General features: G+C 37.2%; 1 protein-coding gene across 1 annotated transcript; it reads left to right on the top strand.

Annotated features, from left to right (window-relative positions):
• Nucleotides 1–4675: 4675 nt before the first annotated feature.
• On the top strand, nucleotides 4676–17310 carry aga (aspartylglucosaminidase). The gene is made up of 9 exons (XM_007245508.4): nucleotides 4676–4975; nucleotides 7338–7491; nucleotides 7690–7802; nucleotides 10956–11068; nucleotides 13181–13295; nucleotides 13566–13641; nucleotides 14853–14960; nucleotides 16463–16596; nucleotides 17057–17310. The coding sequence occupies exons 1-9, from the start codon at nucleotides 4867–4869 to the stop codon at nucleotides 17155–17157; spliced, it is 1023 nt and encodes a 340-aa protein (XP_007245570.1). The 5' UTR covers nucleotides 4676–4866; the 3' UTR covers nucleotides 17158–17310.
• The last annotated feature ends 56 nt before the right edge of the window (nucleotides 17311–17366 follow it).

Here is a 17366-nt window from a genome sequence, read left to right as displayed (position 1 = left end):
TTACTAGGTAGGATACTCTGGTGTTTCCTCTGCTGGAAGCCACTTAGAGGGAAATTTGGTGTCACAAAATCTTTTTTTTTTACTAGTTTATACTTGTAGTTTTTTGTGGTTAGGTCTTGTTCAGATATAATCCTGATGCTGAAAATAAATTAAGTTACCAGGTGTAAACAGTATCTTAGCACAAGGCATTTTGACCTTAAACAACAGTGGGACACTATTTTGGTGCTATGTATTGTATACAAAGCCTACTATAATATGTGAAGAACCATCTAATCAAGCAAAAAAAAACATACAACCAAGCTTCTAGTTGATTAACTGAGTTTTTGTAGTTCAGTGTACAACATCTTTCTTTACTGAAGAACCCTTGAAAAGCTACAAGTGATGATGTAAAATGAGTCAGAGCAGTAGAACAATAGCAATCATCAAACACATTGATGCTTTTATGTATGTGTGTGGCTATACTGTCTGCAATCCAATCCCCCTTACAGCAATGTCCCAGCAACTTTTACTGTAAAGCCTTCACAGACTCTCTTAGCGCAGTGAAGGCAAGCAAGCTGGAGTACCAATAGTGTCCACATATTTTTGGACAAGGAACATACTGTATATAATAAATATTACGTTTGAAAACAGATATTCATGCGTACCACTCAGTCTCATCACCCAACTCTCAGAGTGAGAAGTTTATGATTAAAGTTATTTATAAAAATATATAAATAATCACAGTCAAAGAGCTTTGTAAGCAGATGGGCTCGATGTCCTTCAAGAAATGAGGGATATGAAGGATTTGTGAAGCCGCAGGGAGGTAAAAACAACCCAATCGTCTTTACTTCACGAGTTTTCACTGCTTTATTCGCAACAAAGAACACCAAACGCTTCCAAACGTGTCCCAAAACAAACGGTCAAACAGATGGCTGAGCCTCAATCTTTCGTTAGCATGGCAGGCGATACCGTTTAACGTACGGATGCGTCGCAAGTGTCGGATTTCATGGGGTTTGTTCTGTTTAAAGTGGGCTTAAAAAGGCAGGAATTACTAAAAGGAAACAGAAGCAAGACATCTCCAGCCGAGCCCAAGCTAACTAGCACAGCTGCTACCTGAATAAAATTGTAATCGAATTTTGAAAATTTGGCGTAGGAAAAAGTGAGTAGCTCGACAGATCTGCCATCAGACGAGCTCCGACAAAGAAAACACTGAGGTTGGATGATTGAAGCGCCCTCATAAGGGAAAAGGCATCCAAAAGTCTTTAGGCGGCTCAATAAAGACGATTTCTCACCTCTAAATTTATGCCAATCCAAGGCTAGCGGCGATGCTAATGACGAGGTTTGGGCAGTTTGCTCAAGTTGGTGCGTTCTGAGGCCTGTAGCTCATTAAAGTGCCGGTATAAAGTGAGGGTTTGGGTTTGATGCACCAGGTCATCTCAGGCCTGCTTGGCTAAACATGATTTAAAAGACATGTCCTAGTTTTGAAATAATATATTTTGTCTATTTATTTGCAAAAAAATGGGTCATGCAGGATAAAATGGTCTTGCATTTGATCCAAGAGAAGCAGTAATTTATTTAAATAACAAAACATGAATTATTTTAAATTGACTATTTACGAAGTATCTAGACTATTAATATTGAATATATATATAAAAAATCTATATTTTAAGTCCTAATCTATTGACAATATGTCTCTACAGAGACGGGACAAGCTGTATGTGTGCATTTGCGCGTCTGTGTCAGCAATGGGTCCAACTTAAAGTAACTGAATGCATTCGTAAGAAGCAGTGACCACAAATATATAGTGTGTATATATACTGTGTGGAGGCACAGTGGTCAGCGTCAATAAGAACTGCTTTGTCATCATGGGTCACACGTTTAGAGGGTCTGGTGTCATAGTGTGGTGTGATCATGTAAATTTCTTCCTACCCTTTGATATGTATTACAGGCACTTTGACATCCCAATGTTACATTAATGAGGTCCTACAACCAGTGGCTCTACCTTTTCTGAATGTGCACTCATTGGTGCACTATTTCAACAGGACAATGCTCATCCACACTGCAGTCACAACCAGCTGCATCATCAGACCTATTCCTGATTAAAAATGTGTGGGATGCTATTGGACGTGCTCCACCCCTATCTCCACCCCTTCACAAAATGTAGTTTCTTCAAATAAGCAAATAAGCCCTCTTCTGCTTAGCTGCCTTGTATTTTGCCTTTTTCCAAAAGCAGCCCGCACTGAAATAACGCTTTAAAACCTCAGCAATAATGAACAGTGCCTGACTGCTGCTGTAGGCCGCACATGAGACTTTACAGTATGTAAATTTGTCCATGCTTTTGTGACAACACAAAACCGGTACATTAAAACAGGCTGTTTCCACAGCCAGGATGTTTGACTGGTACAGTGATCCAAAATCTTGCGGTGTTTACCACTCTTATTTAATTACAGTGAGGAAATGTCAGTTTTCCGTGCTTTGGGCTCTTTAATAAAATAAACATGAACTCGGACTATTGGAAAACTGTGGGACGTTCCCTGCTGTTCAGTGTATTCTGCTGTGGGAACACAGATTGCAGCGTTATTTAAGAAAAGCCGGAGTGGAGAGTGTGTGAGAAACTGCCCGCAGGGGTTTCCTTCAAACTGAGGTCAATAAGAGAAAAGGTACGAGTGGCCTTGGCGTGTTTTGTGTATTTTTTTAATAACACACTCCACGGCCCTCACTCACTCACTCCCCAAAGCCCTTCCAGCCCGTTTCGGCTCGGGCTCCTGCGCTTCGCTCGCGTTCTTTGACTCGTTCATCCAGCATTATTGTAGGAGGGCAAAGCTATGAATAAAATATAGCAGAAACTGGTGCATTCTGTTTTATGAATAATGTAAAACCAAACGCAGTATCTTCTCTTTCTTTCCCAGATTAGCCTGCCGCTCCATCCCGGCCTGTTCTCTGCTGCTGGATCTTGTTTAGCATATGAGAGGGCAGCCGGGCCTGTGGTTCTGATTCTCCAGCTTTATCTGTGCGAGTTTATTACGAATGTTCAAAAGAGAAACGAGGAGACGGCTTCATTCGGCCCGGCCAAAGTCTGGCGTGGAAAGCTACAGCTGCGTTATTAAATTACTTATTAATTCAAGTTTTATTGAACTTGAGAATATATGCCAACTGTTGTTTATAGGGTATTACCGAATCATTAACATGCTGTATTTTTCCATCCATCAGAACAAAAATACATTGTGCTATGCTACACAGTTGAAAATGTAAAAGTAAAGTATAATAATAGTGTATAGTAAATGAAAATTACAATAAATTGCCTTTTTTTATTTTCATATGATAAAAAATTAAATTCTTTGGTCTCGGCAACTCCTGGTCTTAGTCTTGGTCCTGGCTCAGACTCAACTACCTAAACCTTGGTCTTGACTTCAACTTTGCATTCCCCGTTCTTGGTCCTGACTCAGACTCAACTACTTAAACCTTAGTCTTGACTCAACCTCTAAAAGTCTTGGTCTTTATTCGGACTCTACATGTCCCGATCTTGGTCTTGACTCAGACTCAACTACTTAGACCTTGGTCTTGACTCGACTTCTAAAAGTCTTGGCCTTGACTCAGACTCTACATGTCCCGATCTTGGTCTTGACTCAGATTCAACTACTTAAACCTTGGTCTTGACTCGACTTCTAAAAGTCTTGGTTTTGACTCGGACTCTACATGCCCCAATTTTGGTCTTGACTCAGACTCAACTACTTAAACCAACAGTCTTGATTCGGACTCGACTTTTAAAAGTCTTGGTCTTGACTCACATTCTACATGTCCTGGTCTTAGTCCTGACTCGGATTCAACCACTTAAGTCAAGTACTAAAGCTTTGGACTTGACTTGGCTTGACTACTAAATTCTTGGTTTTGACTTGGACTTGACTACTAAAGCCTTGGTCTTGACTCAGACTTGACTACTAAAGCCTTGGTCTTGACTCAGACTTGACTACTAAAGCTTTGGTCTTTACTTGGACTGGACTAAAGGAAGTCCTGTTCTTGACTCTACATGCAGCAATCTTGGTCTTGACTCAGACTCAACTACTTAAACCTTGTTCTTGACTCAGACTCAACTACTTAAACCTTGTTCTTGACTCAGACTCAACTACTTAAACCTTGGTCTTGACTCAGACTAAACTTTTAAAGCCTTGGTCTTGACTCAGACTCGACTACTAAAGCCTGGGTCTTTACTCGGACTCTAAAGTCTTGGTCTTGACTCAGACCACAGCTAAAGCATTCTTGACTTTTTTAGACATTGTTAAGTAAAGGTTGTTTTAAGGTTGCTTTTCCATAATCAACCTCACATGGTGTAATTTAACAGCAACACAAACAACCCCTCCAAACATTAATTTAATATTATCTTCTATATGGGGCTCCATCAATGCAGAGAAAACGGTTCCACTGCTCCAGGTCTTAAAATCTGGTCTTAATCTGAATTTTTCAGCAGGGGTGTGTGTGAGTGAGCAGCTGTGATTCTTTTTGACAGAGGGTTTGTTTTATTTAACTGATAGAATTCTATTAATTATGCGTATTGAAGTGTGGGAATATTTGATAATTAATGCAGTAAATGATAAATAATCTAATCTTTTTATCTTTAATCTCTCTGACTGAAGTCTGCTGTTGTGTAATATTGAATGGGCCGCTGCAGCGCCCTCTGCCGGCCGCGCTGTGAAACTCCAGAAATTCCACCCACTGAGAGTCATATGACTGGATGCGGAAGTTGAGGTGGACCTGCAGAAACTGTAGTTAGATGAATAAATGCAGGGTTTTTATTAGTCAGGCCACTCTGACAGGCGCGTGAGGTCTGGGCATGGTCAGTGAAGAAGTGCTGGAGCTGCAAGGCAGTAGAAGTGAAGGTTAATCAGCGGTATGATGATTCAGACTGGGATATTTCTCCTGTTTGTGTTCCTGCCTGTGAGTCCAGCCTCCTTACCGCTGGTTATTAACACCTGGCACTTCGAGAACGCCACTGCTGCAGGTCAGATTTAATTACTTCATTATTAAACTTTTTACACGAGTTAATTTTACTGATAAAAACGTTTAAACTGCTTTAATCTAACTGTTTTCGCATATTATAACATTTCTCAGGGACTTTTATTTTGTATCTACTGTATTAGAAACTTAACCTACTGTATTAGTGAACTTATAGGTTCACTTTTTTAAGGTGCCAGTGAGTAAAACTACAATGTAGGGTTTTATTGTTAGAAAAACTATAAATATTTAACCTAAAAATGTAAATTTATTTAGCCTTATACATACCGTAAACTGGTTTTAAACTCTTTTTGTTTAAACTGTTTCCACTTTTTAGTGAACTTTTCAGGGATGTTTATTAGGTGTGTATTGTATTAGAAACTTCTGTAATTTATAGGCCTAGTGCTTACAATTACAAAAGTTTTTTTTAAAACAGTAAACGCCACATAAAAGTCCTTGAAAAGTTCACTAAAAAGTCTGTTTCTAATAAAGTGGCCAAAGAGTGAATTCACTCCTCCACCCTGAGTTTTATTTTTATTTTCGTTTAATGTTTCTGATAAAGTCGCAAGCTAAAAGTACAAGATGAAAGGAGTTTCTAATATTGTGACCATTGTTTCTATTCAAACCTACAGATAATAAACTAAAATAGAATAAAGTGTTAAAACTGCATGCAAAATCAATGTTACTGCATATTATTGAATTAATATTAATATAAAGCTCTAGAAGAATTAATATAAATCTCTGCATCTTTTTCTAATATTTTTGGAATATTTATTTGAGTCACTGACCATGATCTAGCCATATTCTAGCAGGTGTTTCTGATAAAATGGCCACAATGAGTTACAGTACAAGGTAGAGTAGGTGTTTCTAATAAAGTGGCCAGTGACTGAATTCACTCCATCAGTATTTTTTATGTTTCTAATAAAGTGGCCAGTTAATATAGCCTAAGTACAAGATGGTGGGTGTTTCTATTCTATTCATAACCTAAACATAATAATAATTAAACTGCTTTAAATTCACTGTTATTGCATATTATTGAATTATTGGTGATTTTTATTTTGTATGTACTGTATTTGAAACTTCTATATCTTTTAGAGGTGTGCCAAAAAATCGATTCACATAAGAATCTTGATTCTCATTTACTACGATTCAGAATCGATTTAAAATGTCCCAAAATCGATTCTGAGGGGCGGGTTTTAGACTGATTTTGGGCTGGGTATTTTTGTTGGACCTGGCAACCCTGGGGATAGGGCTTGTCCCTTCAAACGGAGATCTTCCAGACACACACAGAGCGTAGGTGTTTGAGAATCACCGGTAAGATGGCAGAACAAGCATTATATTACCTTAGATTAACGTGTAGTTTTAATGTTTTATGGCAGAATGCTTCATAACAAGCATAAAAAAGATCGCTAGTAGTTAGTTTCAGTAACTGTTAGCTAGCTAACTAGCTAACTTTCCAGTTCCACCTTAAATAACGCTACAGGTGGCAGCGGGCTGCAGCATTTAAGGCGGAACGGAAAAATAACAATAAGCTAATCAGAGCTAATTTCAGCTCCTCATCACAGAGGAATTAAGGAATGGACCATATGAATTAATTTCTCCACCTCCTGCCCCCTTTCTGAAGAAATACAACGACCTTAAAGTTAACTAGTTAATCAGCAGCTGCTCCTGAACTTTAGCGCTCCACTGCTATCATCACATCAGCCCAGCAGCGTCACCTACACACCACCGCTAGTAGCCTTATAATAAAGCAGTGTTATTTATTATTTATTTATTGTTCATTAACGTCATTGTGATATCCCAGTGATTTCTCTGTCACTGAGGACCCACATTCCTGCACATTTTATTGTTTTTGTAACACATTACTTGCTCCAGGACCAGTGTATATTATGGAGGGTTTTTTTTCAATAAGATTCATAAGCCAGAAGCAGAAATTTTTATAATTCAAATCGTTTTGAATCAAAAATCGATTTTGAATCGAATCGTGGCCCCCAAAATCGGAATCGAATCGAATCGTGAGATAGTAAACGATTCCCACCCCTAATATCTTTGTCACTTGATACTCACTGCTTCTTAATCTAGTCCTTGATCAGTGTAATAAAAGGTACTATTTTAGTGCTGCTTTTATTGTATACGTAATTGTTGCGCATATCCTAATTAAGGCCCAAAATATTCAAAGGGAACATTTTCCTGCATGTACACCTCCCTCCAGTACTGACTACAGTTGGTGTTTCTGATAAAGTGGCCAGTGAGTGGAAGAACAATTACAGTAGGTGTTTAAAATAAAGTGGACACAGAAAGTGAAAGCACAAGTTAGGTGTATATGATTCATAAGGAGTGTGTGTGTGTGTGTGTGTGTGTGTGTACAGCATGGAGTGCGCTGCAGGCGGGTTCGTCTCCGCTGGATGCGGCGCAGGCTGGATGTACTCGCTGTGAGCAGGAACAGTGTGATGGCAGCGTGGGGTTTGGTGGGAGTCCAGATGAACGAGGAGAAACCACACTGGATGCCATGATCATGAACGGGTACTTTATTAACTCCTTTACCCTGTCTATAACTTTCGGCATATTCCATATAAGCTATAGAGGACAAACTAACATACACTTAACAGTAACGTCATTGTCATGATACCATATTTTTGCATGTATATATCATTATTTGCTTTGTTTAACAGCTTATTTATAACCCTGTGATAATATATATCTGCTTTCTTTTTTGATCAGTGACACGATGGAGGTGGGGGCAGTAGCGAACCTTCGGCGAGTGAAAAACGCTGTGGGCGTGGCTCGAGCGGTGATGGACTACACTGACCACACCTTCTTAGTTGGAGAGTCAGGTATGGACTGACTGTCCTTTTACACTTCTTAAGATCAGCCCTAAACTATTCTAAAATAACAACAATAGAAAAAACAACAGAAGCTTGGACTAAAATATAATAAATACCCGAAAAAAACAATTCACATACAGCTCTGGAAAAAAACTAAAGGACCACATAAAATTATGAGTTTCTTTGATTTTACCAAATTGAAAATCTCTGGAATATAATCAAGAGGAAGATGGATGATCACAAGTTATCAAACCAAGTTGAACTGCTTGGATTTATACACCAGGAGTGGCATAAACTTATCCAAAAGCAGTGTGTAAGACTGGTGGAGGAGAACATGATGCCAAGGAGCATGAGAACTGTGATTAAAAACCAGGGTTATTCCACCAAATATTGATTTCTGAACTCTTGAAACTTTATGAATATGACCTTGTTTTCTTTGCATTATTTGAGGTCTGAAAGCTGTGCATCTTTTTTGTTATTTTATGTAAGCCATTTCTCATTTTCTGCAACAAAAAAAAAGTATTTTGGGAGAATTGTTGTTCATAGTTTATAGAATAAAACAGCAATGTTTATTTTGCTCAGACATATACCTATAAATAGAGAAACTGATTCAGAAACTGTAGTGGTCTCAATTTTTTCCAGAGCTGTATGTGGAATGGATTAAAAGACGCAGCGCCCTGTAATGGATTTTAATAGCCCAACATGTCTTGTTTAATTGGTAGAAAAAGGACAATAAGGTTGGTTCAAGTTCAATACCTTAAAGGAAGTATCAAAGGAAAATAAAAAGCTTCAAAATTAAAAAAAAAGTTCATAGAGTGGGCTGGTTGACAATGGCAGAAAAACGTGCACTTTTTACAGTGAGGTGGAGTAAATTGATTGTATCTTGATTATAAGCTCAGCTGCAGCCTGAACTCATTCAAAGTTCCTGAAGTTCTGACAAGGACGAAACCAAAACTTAATGTGAAGCGTTGTTGTTTAGCGCATACGTGATATCTGTAACATTAAATAACATTGTTGGAACAGCTTGAAATAAACATCGGTTTTGGTAAGAAAATCAGTTTGGGCCACTTTCACCTGCTGTGTGAACCTAGCCTCAGATACAGCCAGACGTTGAGCAAACATTAAAAGATTAAAGCGGAAGATTCATTTACTATAAGAGCTGTCCAGATACTTTTTGACACACAGTCCATTTTCCACAGTCCATGAATGGATAATGGTGTGAACTTGTATAAAAAAAATACAAATAAAAATGTAAAAGCCAGACAGAGAAATTCCCTAATTACCTCTCTGGTGGCCTGTTGGCGACACTAGGCTTTGAAGGATGTGCGTGTGATAGGCCATTCAGACTCCATTTGCGGACTAGAATAGTGTTTGTGGCCTGCGGGGAACGACTGCACTCGTTTCTGTTCTACCCGCTGAGCTCAGTAACCTCCTCTGAACTTGCTTTAGTGTCTGTCGGAAATATAGGACATTATCTTATATAAGAACACCATCCTTTAGTTCTCAGCCTGACCCAGAGTGCTCAGCGGCTCCGCAGTGTAGCCTGGAGAGATAGCAGATGCAGATGAAGATGTTTGTGTTGATCTGTGACCCGTTCTAAACAGCAAGTGTGAATTACGGAGGATAAAGAAATAACTGAGTTTGATGCACACACATGCAGTAAAGAGTAGACCAGAGTAATGTTTAATCAGTTTAAGGCTACATTAAAAAATAGAACATTGGGTGTAAAATCTTATTTGATTTTTTCCATTTAGTATAGTCAAAAATAAGTTGGTTTTCCTGCATTTTTCCTATTTTGTGTTATTTTTTTTATTTCTGGCTGTTAAAATTTAACTATATATATATATATATATATATATATATATATATATATATATATATATATATATATATATATATATAATTTTTTTTTTCAATTTTTGCATCTTTTAACAAAAATATGATGGTACAATCCAACCTACCTTTGTAACAAGATGCAACAAGGAAAATTATTATATTATTATTAATTATTATTATATAATTATTATATTATAAAATAGACAGCTCTGGAAAAAATAAGAGACCACTTAAAAATTTAGTTTCTTTGATTTCACCAGGAGTGGCAAAAAATTATCCAAAAGCAGTGTGTAAGACTGGTGGAGGAGAACATGCCAAGATGCATGGAAACTGTGATTAAAAACCAGGGTTATTCCACCAAATATTGATTTCTGTACTCTTAAAACTTTTAATGAATATAAACTTGTTTTCTTTGCATTATTTAAGGTCTGAAAGCTCTGCGTCTTTTTTGTTATTTTAGTAATTTCTTATTTTCTGCAAATAAATTCTCCCAAATTCCAAATAAAAATATTTTAATTTGGAGCAATGCCATCTGTAGTTTATAGAATAAAACAACATTTGCAACATGTTCATTTTGCTCAAACATATACCTATAAATAGAAAAATCAAAGAAACTCAATTTGTTTCCCTAAAATTCTAATTGTAAAGGGCAAAAATAAAAAAACAGAAAATTGGAAAAATGCATGAAACCCTATTTTGTTTTGTTACTATACTAAATGAAAAAAATAAATAAATAATGAGGTTTTACACACAATTTTCTCTTTTCAAATTTAGCCTCAGATGGTCAGAAAATGAAACTGATAAGTATTACACTGACCAGGGTAAATCTGGCAGAACATTTCAAATGAAAATGATGTTTCAGAGCGAACAAGAAAAAACAGATAAGCCTAGTTTTTGTTGGACCACCATTGGCTCTGGCATACAATATGACTATTATTTTTTATGTAACATATCATGTGACCCCGCCTGGTAAAGGACTATGGACCGGTCCAGACTTTAGATGTTTTAGTTTAGTCCAAACTGAAACATCTGGTATGAAAGGCACTGTGAACTGCAGTCTGAACCAAAGGACTCAATAAATTTGGTCAAAAGAGATGGTCTTGGTCTGAATCAACAGAACCATCGTTCCTTTTATCAGCAGTGTAAAAATATTTTTTGACAGTTCAGACTTTCAGACTAATTAAAGGAAGTTGAGTCAGGCTATCATCACCCATTAAAAAATAAAAGAAGTAAAAGAAGCACTGTTCTGCCAAAATAAGACTACCCTTTTGTGTTATGTGTTGTTACGATAATGTATATTTCTGTACATTATGTATTTTTATGCAGCTTCAGTGTTTGCTGAAGATATGGGCTTCAAATCTGAAGACTTGACGACTAACAGATCGAGGGATATTTTCTCCCAGTGGCTCTCACAGAAGTGCCAACCCAACTATAGAAAGGTCAGTTCATCTTTTAACTAAAACTAATCTACTAATATCTTACATTCTAATATGTTGAGTGAGGTGTTTATGGACTGATATATTCAGATCTAGTGTAAAGGACTGTTTATTGGGCCTGTTTATTGACTAATATCTCATATTCTGGGAAATAGGAGTGTTTATTGGGGTGTTTATGGATGAATATCCCCTGTTCTAGTGTATAGGAGTGTTTATTAATAGTGTTTATGGAATAATATCTCCTGCTCTAGTGTGTAGAAGTGTTTATTGAGGGTGTTTATGGAGTAATATCTCCTGCTCTAGTGTATAGAAGTGTTTATTGAGGGTGTTTATGGAGTAATATCTCCTGCTCTAGTGTATAGAAGTGTTTATTGGGGGTGTTTATGGAGTAATATCTCCTGCTCTAGTGTATAGAAGTGTTTATTGAGGGTGTTTATGGAGTAATATCTCCTGCTCTAGTGTATAGAAGTGTTTATTGGGGGTGTTTATGGAGTAATATCTCCTGCTCTAGTGTATAGAAGTGTTTATTGGGGGTGTTTATGGAGTAATATCTCCTGCTCTAGTGTATAGAAGTGTTTATTGAGGGTGTTTATGGAGTAATATCTCCTGCTCTAGTGTGTAGAAATGTTTATTGAGGGTGTTTATGGAACAAGATCTCCTGCTCTAGTGTATAGAATTGTTTATTGAGGGTGTTTATAGACTAATATCTCCTATTCTAGTGTATAGGAGGGTTTTTATTGAGATGTTTATGAACTAATATCTCATATTCTAGTGTAAATGAGGTTTTATTGAGGTATTTGTGGACTAATATCTCCTATTCTTTTGTTTGAATGTTTGTCAAAGTCTTTAAACAAGCAGAATGATCTTAGGTTTAAATGGGTGTTTGGATGGACTGCTGACTTGAGTATAAAGTCCTTTACACCTTTAGAAATCCATCGCTTTTTGCTGAGAGAGTGATTAATGGTAATGTAAGAAAGGCAAAGTCCTCTCGTCCTCTCCTCTTTAATGGTCTTATCATTAATGTGAGAGACTTCAGCACATTTTCGCTGTACTCTTTACGGAGCCAGAACTATTAGACGTATTTGTCAGCCTCATTAAAATTCTTGACATGGACTTTGGTGAGAAGTTTTGGAAGGATATCAATTTAATCTCAGCCATAAAAAATATGCACAATGAACCAAAGCTACAATGAATAATTCATTAACAGCGCTAAGAAGAATACAATGGTTGATCCCACCATGCTGCTAGAGCTAGTGCGTTCAAAGCTGTGCGCAGACAGGAAGTGGAGTTTGATGAATGTGTATTTTATTTATTTTCTGTTGTTCACACTCGAGAAGATTAAACTGTCTGGGTTCTGGCCAAGTTAATCAAATCACAGCCTTTTCTCAGCTTGAAACATGAAGTGGAGGAACAAATATGAAAACAAAGCAGGACTGCAGACAGACAGTGATGTGTTGCCATTTTTGGTTCACCTTAAAAATGCTGAAGATAAGCAAGGTCTTCATGAATACACTGGCAACATGCTTCTCCATCAGCAGCCGGAGTCAGAGAGAGTACAGTAGGTCGTGCTTTCTCTTTTTTATCACTCCCATTGTGATGCTGGCCAGCACAGGCATCTGTTAGCTGATGTATCAGAGCTGGGGATTCAGTGTGTGCTGCATTGATTTGTGGCAGTTGTAAAAGAGGCGGAGTCTAACTTCACATGTATCGGAGGATGCGACTTCTCAACCTCATAATGAGCTTGTCCTCAAATTTCTTTCAGATTTCTTTTATGGCGGTTTATATATAAGGGTCAATCTACAGTTACAGTAGATACAGGAATGACTAGTATAATATTTTTCTTCTTCTATTGTTTAATGGATGATGATAGCCTGACTCAACCTTACGTGATGAAGACTAAGACCACCTCTTTTAGTCTGGACCACATTTTAACCCATTTAGTCCAGACTGTGGTTCCTGGTTCCTTTTACACTTCTTATTTGGTTCAGACCAAATCAGCTTTAGACTTGTGGTGATATGCTTGGTCTTTAATTTGCCTGAAAGAACTTTTTTTTAACTCAATTTTCCAAATTGAATAAGAAGCTTGGATTTGACTTTCTTTTCCTTGTTTTTCAGAATGTTTTTCCGGACCCTTCCATGTCCTGCGGGCCGTACACTCCCAAAGCTAAACTGCACTCAGGCCCACGGCGAAAACCTGGACTAATCGACCTTCGATCACATGACACTATCGGTAATGTACTCTGGACATGATATTAGATCTACTGCTGAATCAAGAACTGGTTATGTACCGCACACACACCCACACTGAGTAGGTAGCTACTAATACCTACTATATACACTAGGGATGTAACGGTAGACAAAATGTATGGCTTAGTTCACAATTTTTTAAACCTTACAGGTACGATTTTAGTTTTATGGATGGGAAAAAAGAGGCGGGATTTTCTTTCTTTTTATTTGAATTTGACAGACTAAAAAAAAATCTAACTATTGTTTTCTTTAGGAATGATTGTGATTGGACAGAATGGTCAGGTGGCTGCAGCAACCTCAACCAATGGGGCGACCAATAAAGTGCCTGGGTGAGTACGAGCAGGGTTAATTTTTTTTTTTTCTATTACAGGGTTTTTGAAAAATATTTAATTTTGGGTAAACGGAATCAAAGAGTTTTTCTGAAACTGGATATTCAAGCCAAGAACCATTTGAAACACCTTTTTGTATTTTTAACAGTGGGGAGATTAGGTCTAATAAAGTTCATGGGAGGGCTGCACAATATGGAAATAAGATATATTGCATTATACTGTACTGTATTTTTCTTTTTGCAAATTAATTGCAAAATTAATTTGCAAATAGGGCTGCAACTAATGATTATTTTGGTAGTTGACTAACCTGCCAATTAATCTCTGATTAGTCGATTAGTCAACGATTATTTCTGCCATGCCCTCCATCTCTGCTTGCTGTAGATACAGCTCCTGTTTCTAGCTTTCTTTATCAGTTCAAAACTACAGAAACAGATGAAGATGAGATTTAAATATCATATAAATGTCCAGAACATTGCACTTTAAATGTGAAAAGTGCTGATATTTAGTGAGGAAATATGTATTCTGTTGTGTTTTGGCACTTTTGGAGACACAAGCAGCAGTAAGTGTAAACTATGTGATTGAGCCCATTTCCCTTTTCCTACTGTGTTTCTGTCCTTAGTTATTTGTGTAGTGCTACTAATTAACATTTAGTTGAAAATGAACATTTGGAGTCGACAAATTTTTATAATCAACATTGTTGATTGTATCGACTAATTGTTGCAGCCTAAATAATTGCAAACAAATAAATCACTAGATTTCAGCAAAAATCAATGAGCAATCATGTCATATTAATGATACACAGTTCATATTATATACAAGTATTAATATTGCAGTCTTTGTGTCAATTCATTTAAATTGCATAGATATGTTTCTGGTAGATATGTCATGAAAAATAAGTTTTGTTATTTATTTATATATTTTTGTTACAAACATCCATTCGTGTCAAGCAGCAAAAATGTTGTAGCATAATGTGTTGGGTTAAATTCCTGCTCTTGTTAACGGGATGCAATCGTCCAGAAAGAGAATATAAACTTACGCTGTCAGAGCAGGAAGACAGGAAGTTAATAAAGCAGTGATGAAAGACCCTGTTACCTCTGGGAGCAGACGAGCTCCAGTGGTGCAGTAACGAGCTCCCAGAACAGTCATACCTGCTCTGCTTTAAGGTGTGTGTGTGTGTGTGTGTGTGTGTGTGTGTGTGTTTCTGTATCTAGTCGTGTGGGGGATTCTCCGGTGGCTGGTGCGGGGGCATATGCAGACAGCTCAGCAGGTGGCGCTGCTGCTACCGGCTCAGGAGACATCATGATGCGTTTCCTCCCCAGGTAAAAACACTGCATTAAAACCACACTTCAGTCAAGAGAAACATTCACAGGTTTTAGGTTTTTTTTTTTTTTTTTTTTTTTTTTTTTACTACTTTTACCCAGAATGTGGAATATGAGCCAGGATATGTTTAGGGCTGTTATATTTACTATATTATAGGCAAAAGTATTGGGACACCAGGGGGCTGTTCCACGAAGCAAGCTAACTCAGTAAGCCAGGCTTTTTAAGACTAGTCTGGCTCATTTTGCTCAAATTTTGGTTCCACAAAAGAGGCTAGACTTAAGCCTCATTCATTTACTACAGCAACATAAACGTTTGTACAAACCTGCTCTGTACCAGACTAGAGTTGACGCTTAGCTTAGCTGCAAAGCTTCTATTGGATGAGCCGTGTGACATCCTAGCCTTGCGGGTGGGAAACAAAATCAAGGAACAAGGTTCCGCCACCAAATTGCAGTGGATGGAGCAGATCATATAATATTTGTATACATTTAATTGATTATTGTACTGTAGTGGAAATGTGTCTGCACATTGCAATTTATTGTTTCAATCTTAACAAATTCAGGCCAGTGTAAAATTAAATACAGTATTTAATCAGTTATTTTTTCCACTGTGATGACTTGAGGGGAGGTTATAGATGAGGCAGAGAGAGGTTATCTATGTTTATTTTCCTTTATTTGTGCGGAGCTTCTCCTAGACACTTCTAGACAAACAGGCTTCCATTTCAGTACTGAGTCACTGCTCTCTCTATTCTAACTCAGAGTGCAATTAAGCTAAGAACACTCTAGCACCACTTACTGGACACTTTTTGCAACTGCACCTGTGGTTACTACACCACAAAGATATATTTGCATAAACTCTATATCACAAAAACACATTTATTAGTATTAATGATGCCTGGGTACTTTAGATGAAGTCACTTTTAAGTACATTTGTAATCCCATAATTCTTGTTCAGAATTTTTCATGTGTTTATACAAATGATATCAATTCACAAATGTGATCATATTTGTTCAATATAAAAAAAATAAAATAAAGCAGGTAAACTAAATAATAAGGGAAAAAAAATAAATAAATAAACACACCGCTCCTTACGCAGGGATTGAACCAGAGTCGGTAGGGTCGCAATTCTTTAAACTACCGCTTCACCGGCTAGTGGACTGAGTTACAACTCGGGGGGGAAAAAAAACTCCTTAGAATGAGAGAAAGCCCAAGAACGGACAGAAAACTAAAGTCACGCCGAGCGCAACAGAGAGACAGGAAAACGTGTAAACTAAATTCTGCAAGAGAAGCGTTTTTTTTTTTTTTTTTTTTTTCCCATTATCGTTATAGCTCAAACAACCTCACGGGTCAGATGTTTCACGGTTCCGGGCTACCTATGTCCTAGAGTACTAATGCTTTAATAAATATATCCATTAGATGCCACGTATCGATGATGTATTGCAAATGAAAACCACTGTACATACTGTATATGTGGTAATCTAACCCTGCTGTATTTTTATGTGTAGTTATTTAGCAGTGGAGATGATGAGGGCGGGTGCGTCTCCCTCCGCCGCCTGTAAGACGGCCATCACCAGGATCAAAGAGCGCTACCCGGACTTCTTCGGGGCACTCATATGTGCCAACACCACTGGAGGATACGGTGAGTTAAAGCACTCTGTACTGATTAAAGTTACACAACTATTTTATATTATTTATTTTATACTCATTTAATATAATACATCTGCTCTGTAGTGCAACAGTTTACATAATTAAAAAAGATCCAGGCAACCTTAAATACACGAATAGCTCGAGCACAGACGTGTGGGGCTTCTTAGTTATAAAATTGATCATATTAGAAATCATATACTAGAGTGGAGCTATGTTTATAATTTACTTTTTTAAGAAATTGCTGAATTACATTTGTAACTTGGACCATTTTATTTTGTGCCATTTTTATTATTGAGTTGTTGGATACAGTTTGTTTATTTCTCTCTTTGTTGTGCAGCAATAATGAGTGATTTTCATATTTATCCAGTTTTCATATACACGGCCTTTGGTACTAGTAAACCATGTTTAAAATATATATATATATTTTTTGTATTTTCTTTTGTCTATTACAGGTGCCGCTTGCAACAAACGTCCAGGATTCACTGAATTCCCCTTTATGGTGTCCAATGCACAGACTAACGGACCCGTCCTGCAGAAAGTGGACTGCATTTAGTTTATAACACTCCATACATTAAAGTCTGATTGTGTATTATAATCGGGATATGCCAATGTACAGACAATTTACTCATAAGAGTATTCTGTTGTTTTTATGTGGTTAAAATTCGTATCAACATGTAATTTTTAATAAATTCAATATTTTTCCAGACTTTTCTGGGTATTGTTTTTATTTAACACTAAACAGGAAGCATAGGAGGCCTCTAA

The sequence above is a fragment of the Astyanax mexicanus genome, chromosome 10, assembly GCF_023375975.1.
Source record: "Astyanax mexicanus isolate ESR-SI-001 chromosome 10, AstMex3_surface, whole genome shotgun sequence".
Taxonomy (NCBI): domain Eukaryota; kingdom Metazoa; phylum Chordata; class Actinopteri; order Characiformes; family Acestrorhamphidae; genus Astyanax; species Astyanax mexicanus.
The sequence above is the reverse complement of the archived record's forward strand: the minus strand, read 5'-3'. Positions and strand labels throughout refer to the sequence as shown.

What these genes read in the sequence shown, in the direction of transcription:
- aga (XM_007245508.4), top strand. Translation starts at nt 4,867, where the DNA reads ATGATGATTCAGACTGGGATATTTCTCCTGTTTGTGTTCCTGCCTGTG. An exon ending in GATGCCATGATCATGAACGG is followed by an intron (nt 7,492 to 7,689) that starts GTACTTTATTAA and finishes TTTTTTGATCAG; the next exon opens with TGACACGATGGAGGTGGGGG. An exon ending in TCGATCACATGACACTATCG is followed by an intron (nt 13,296 to 13,565) that starts GTAATGTACTCT and finishes TGTTTTCTTTAG; the next exon opens with GAATGATTGTGATTGGACAG.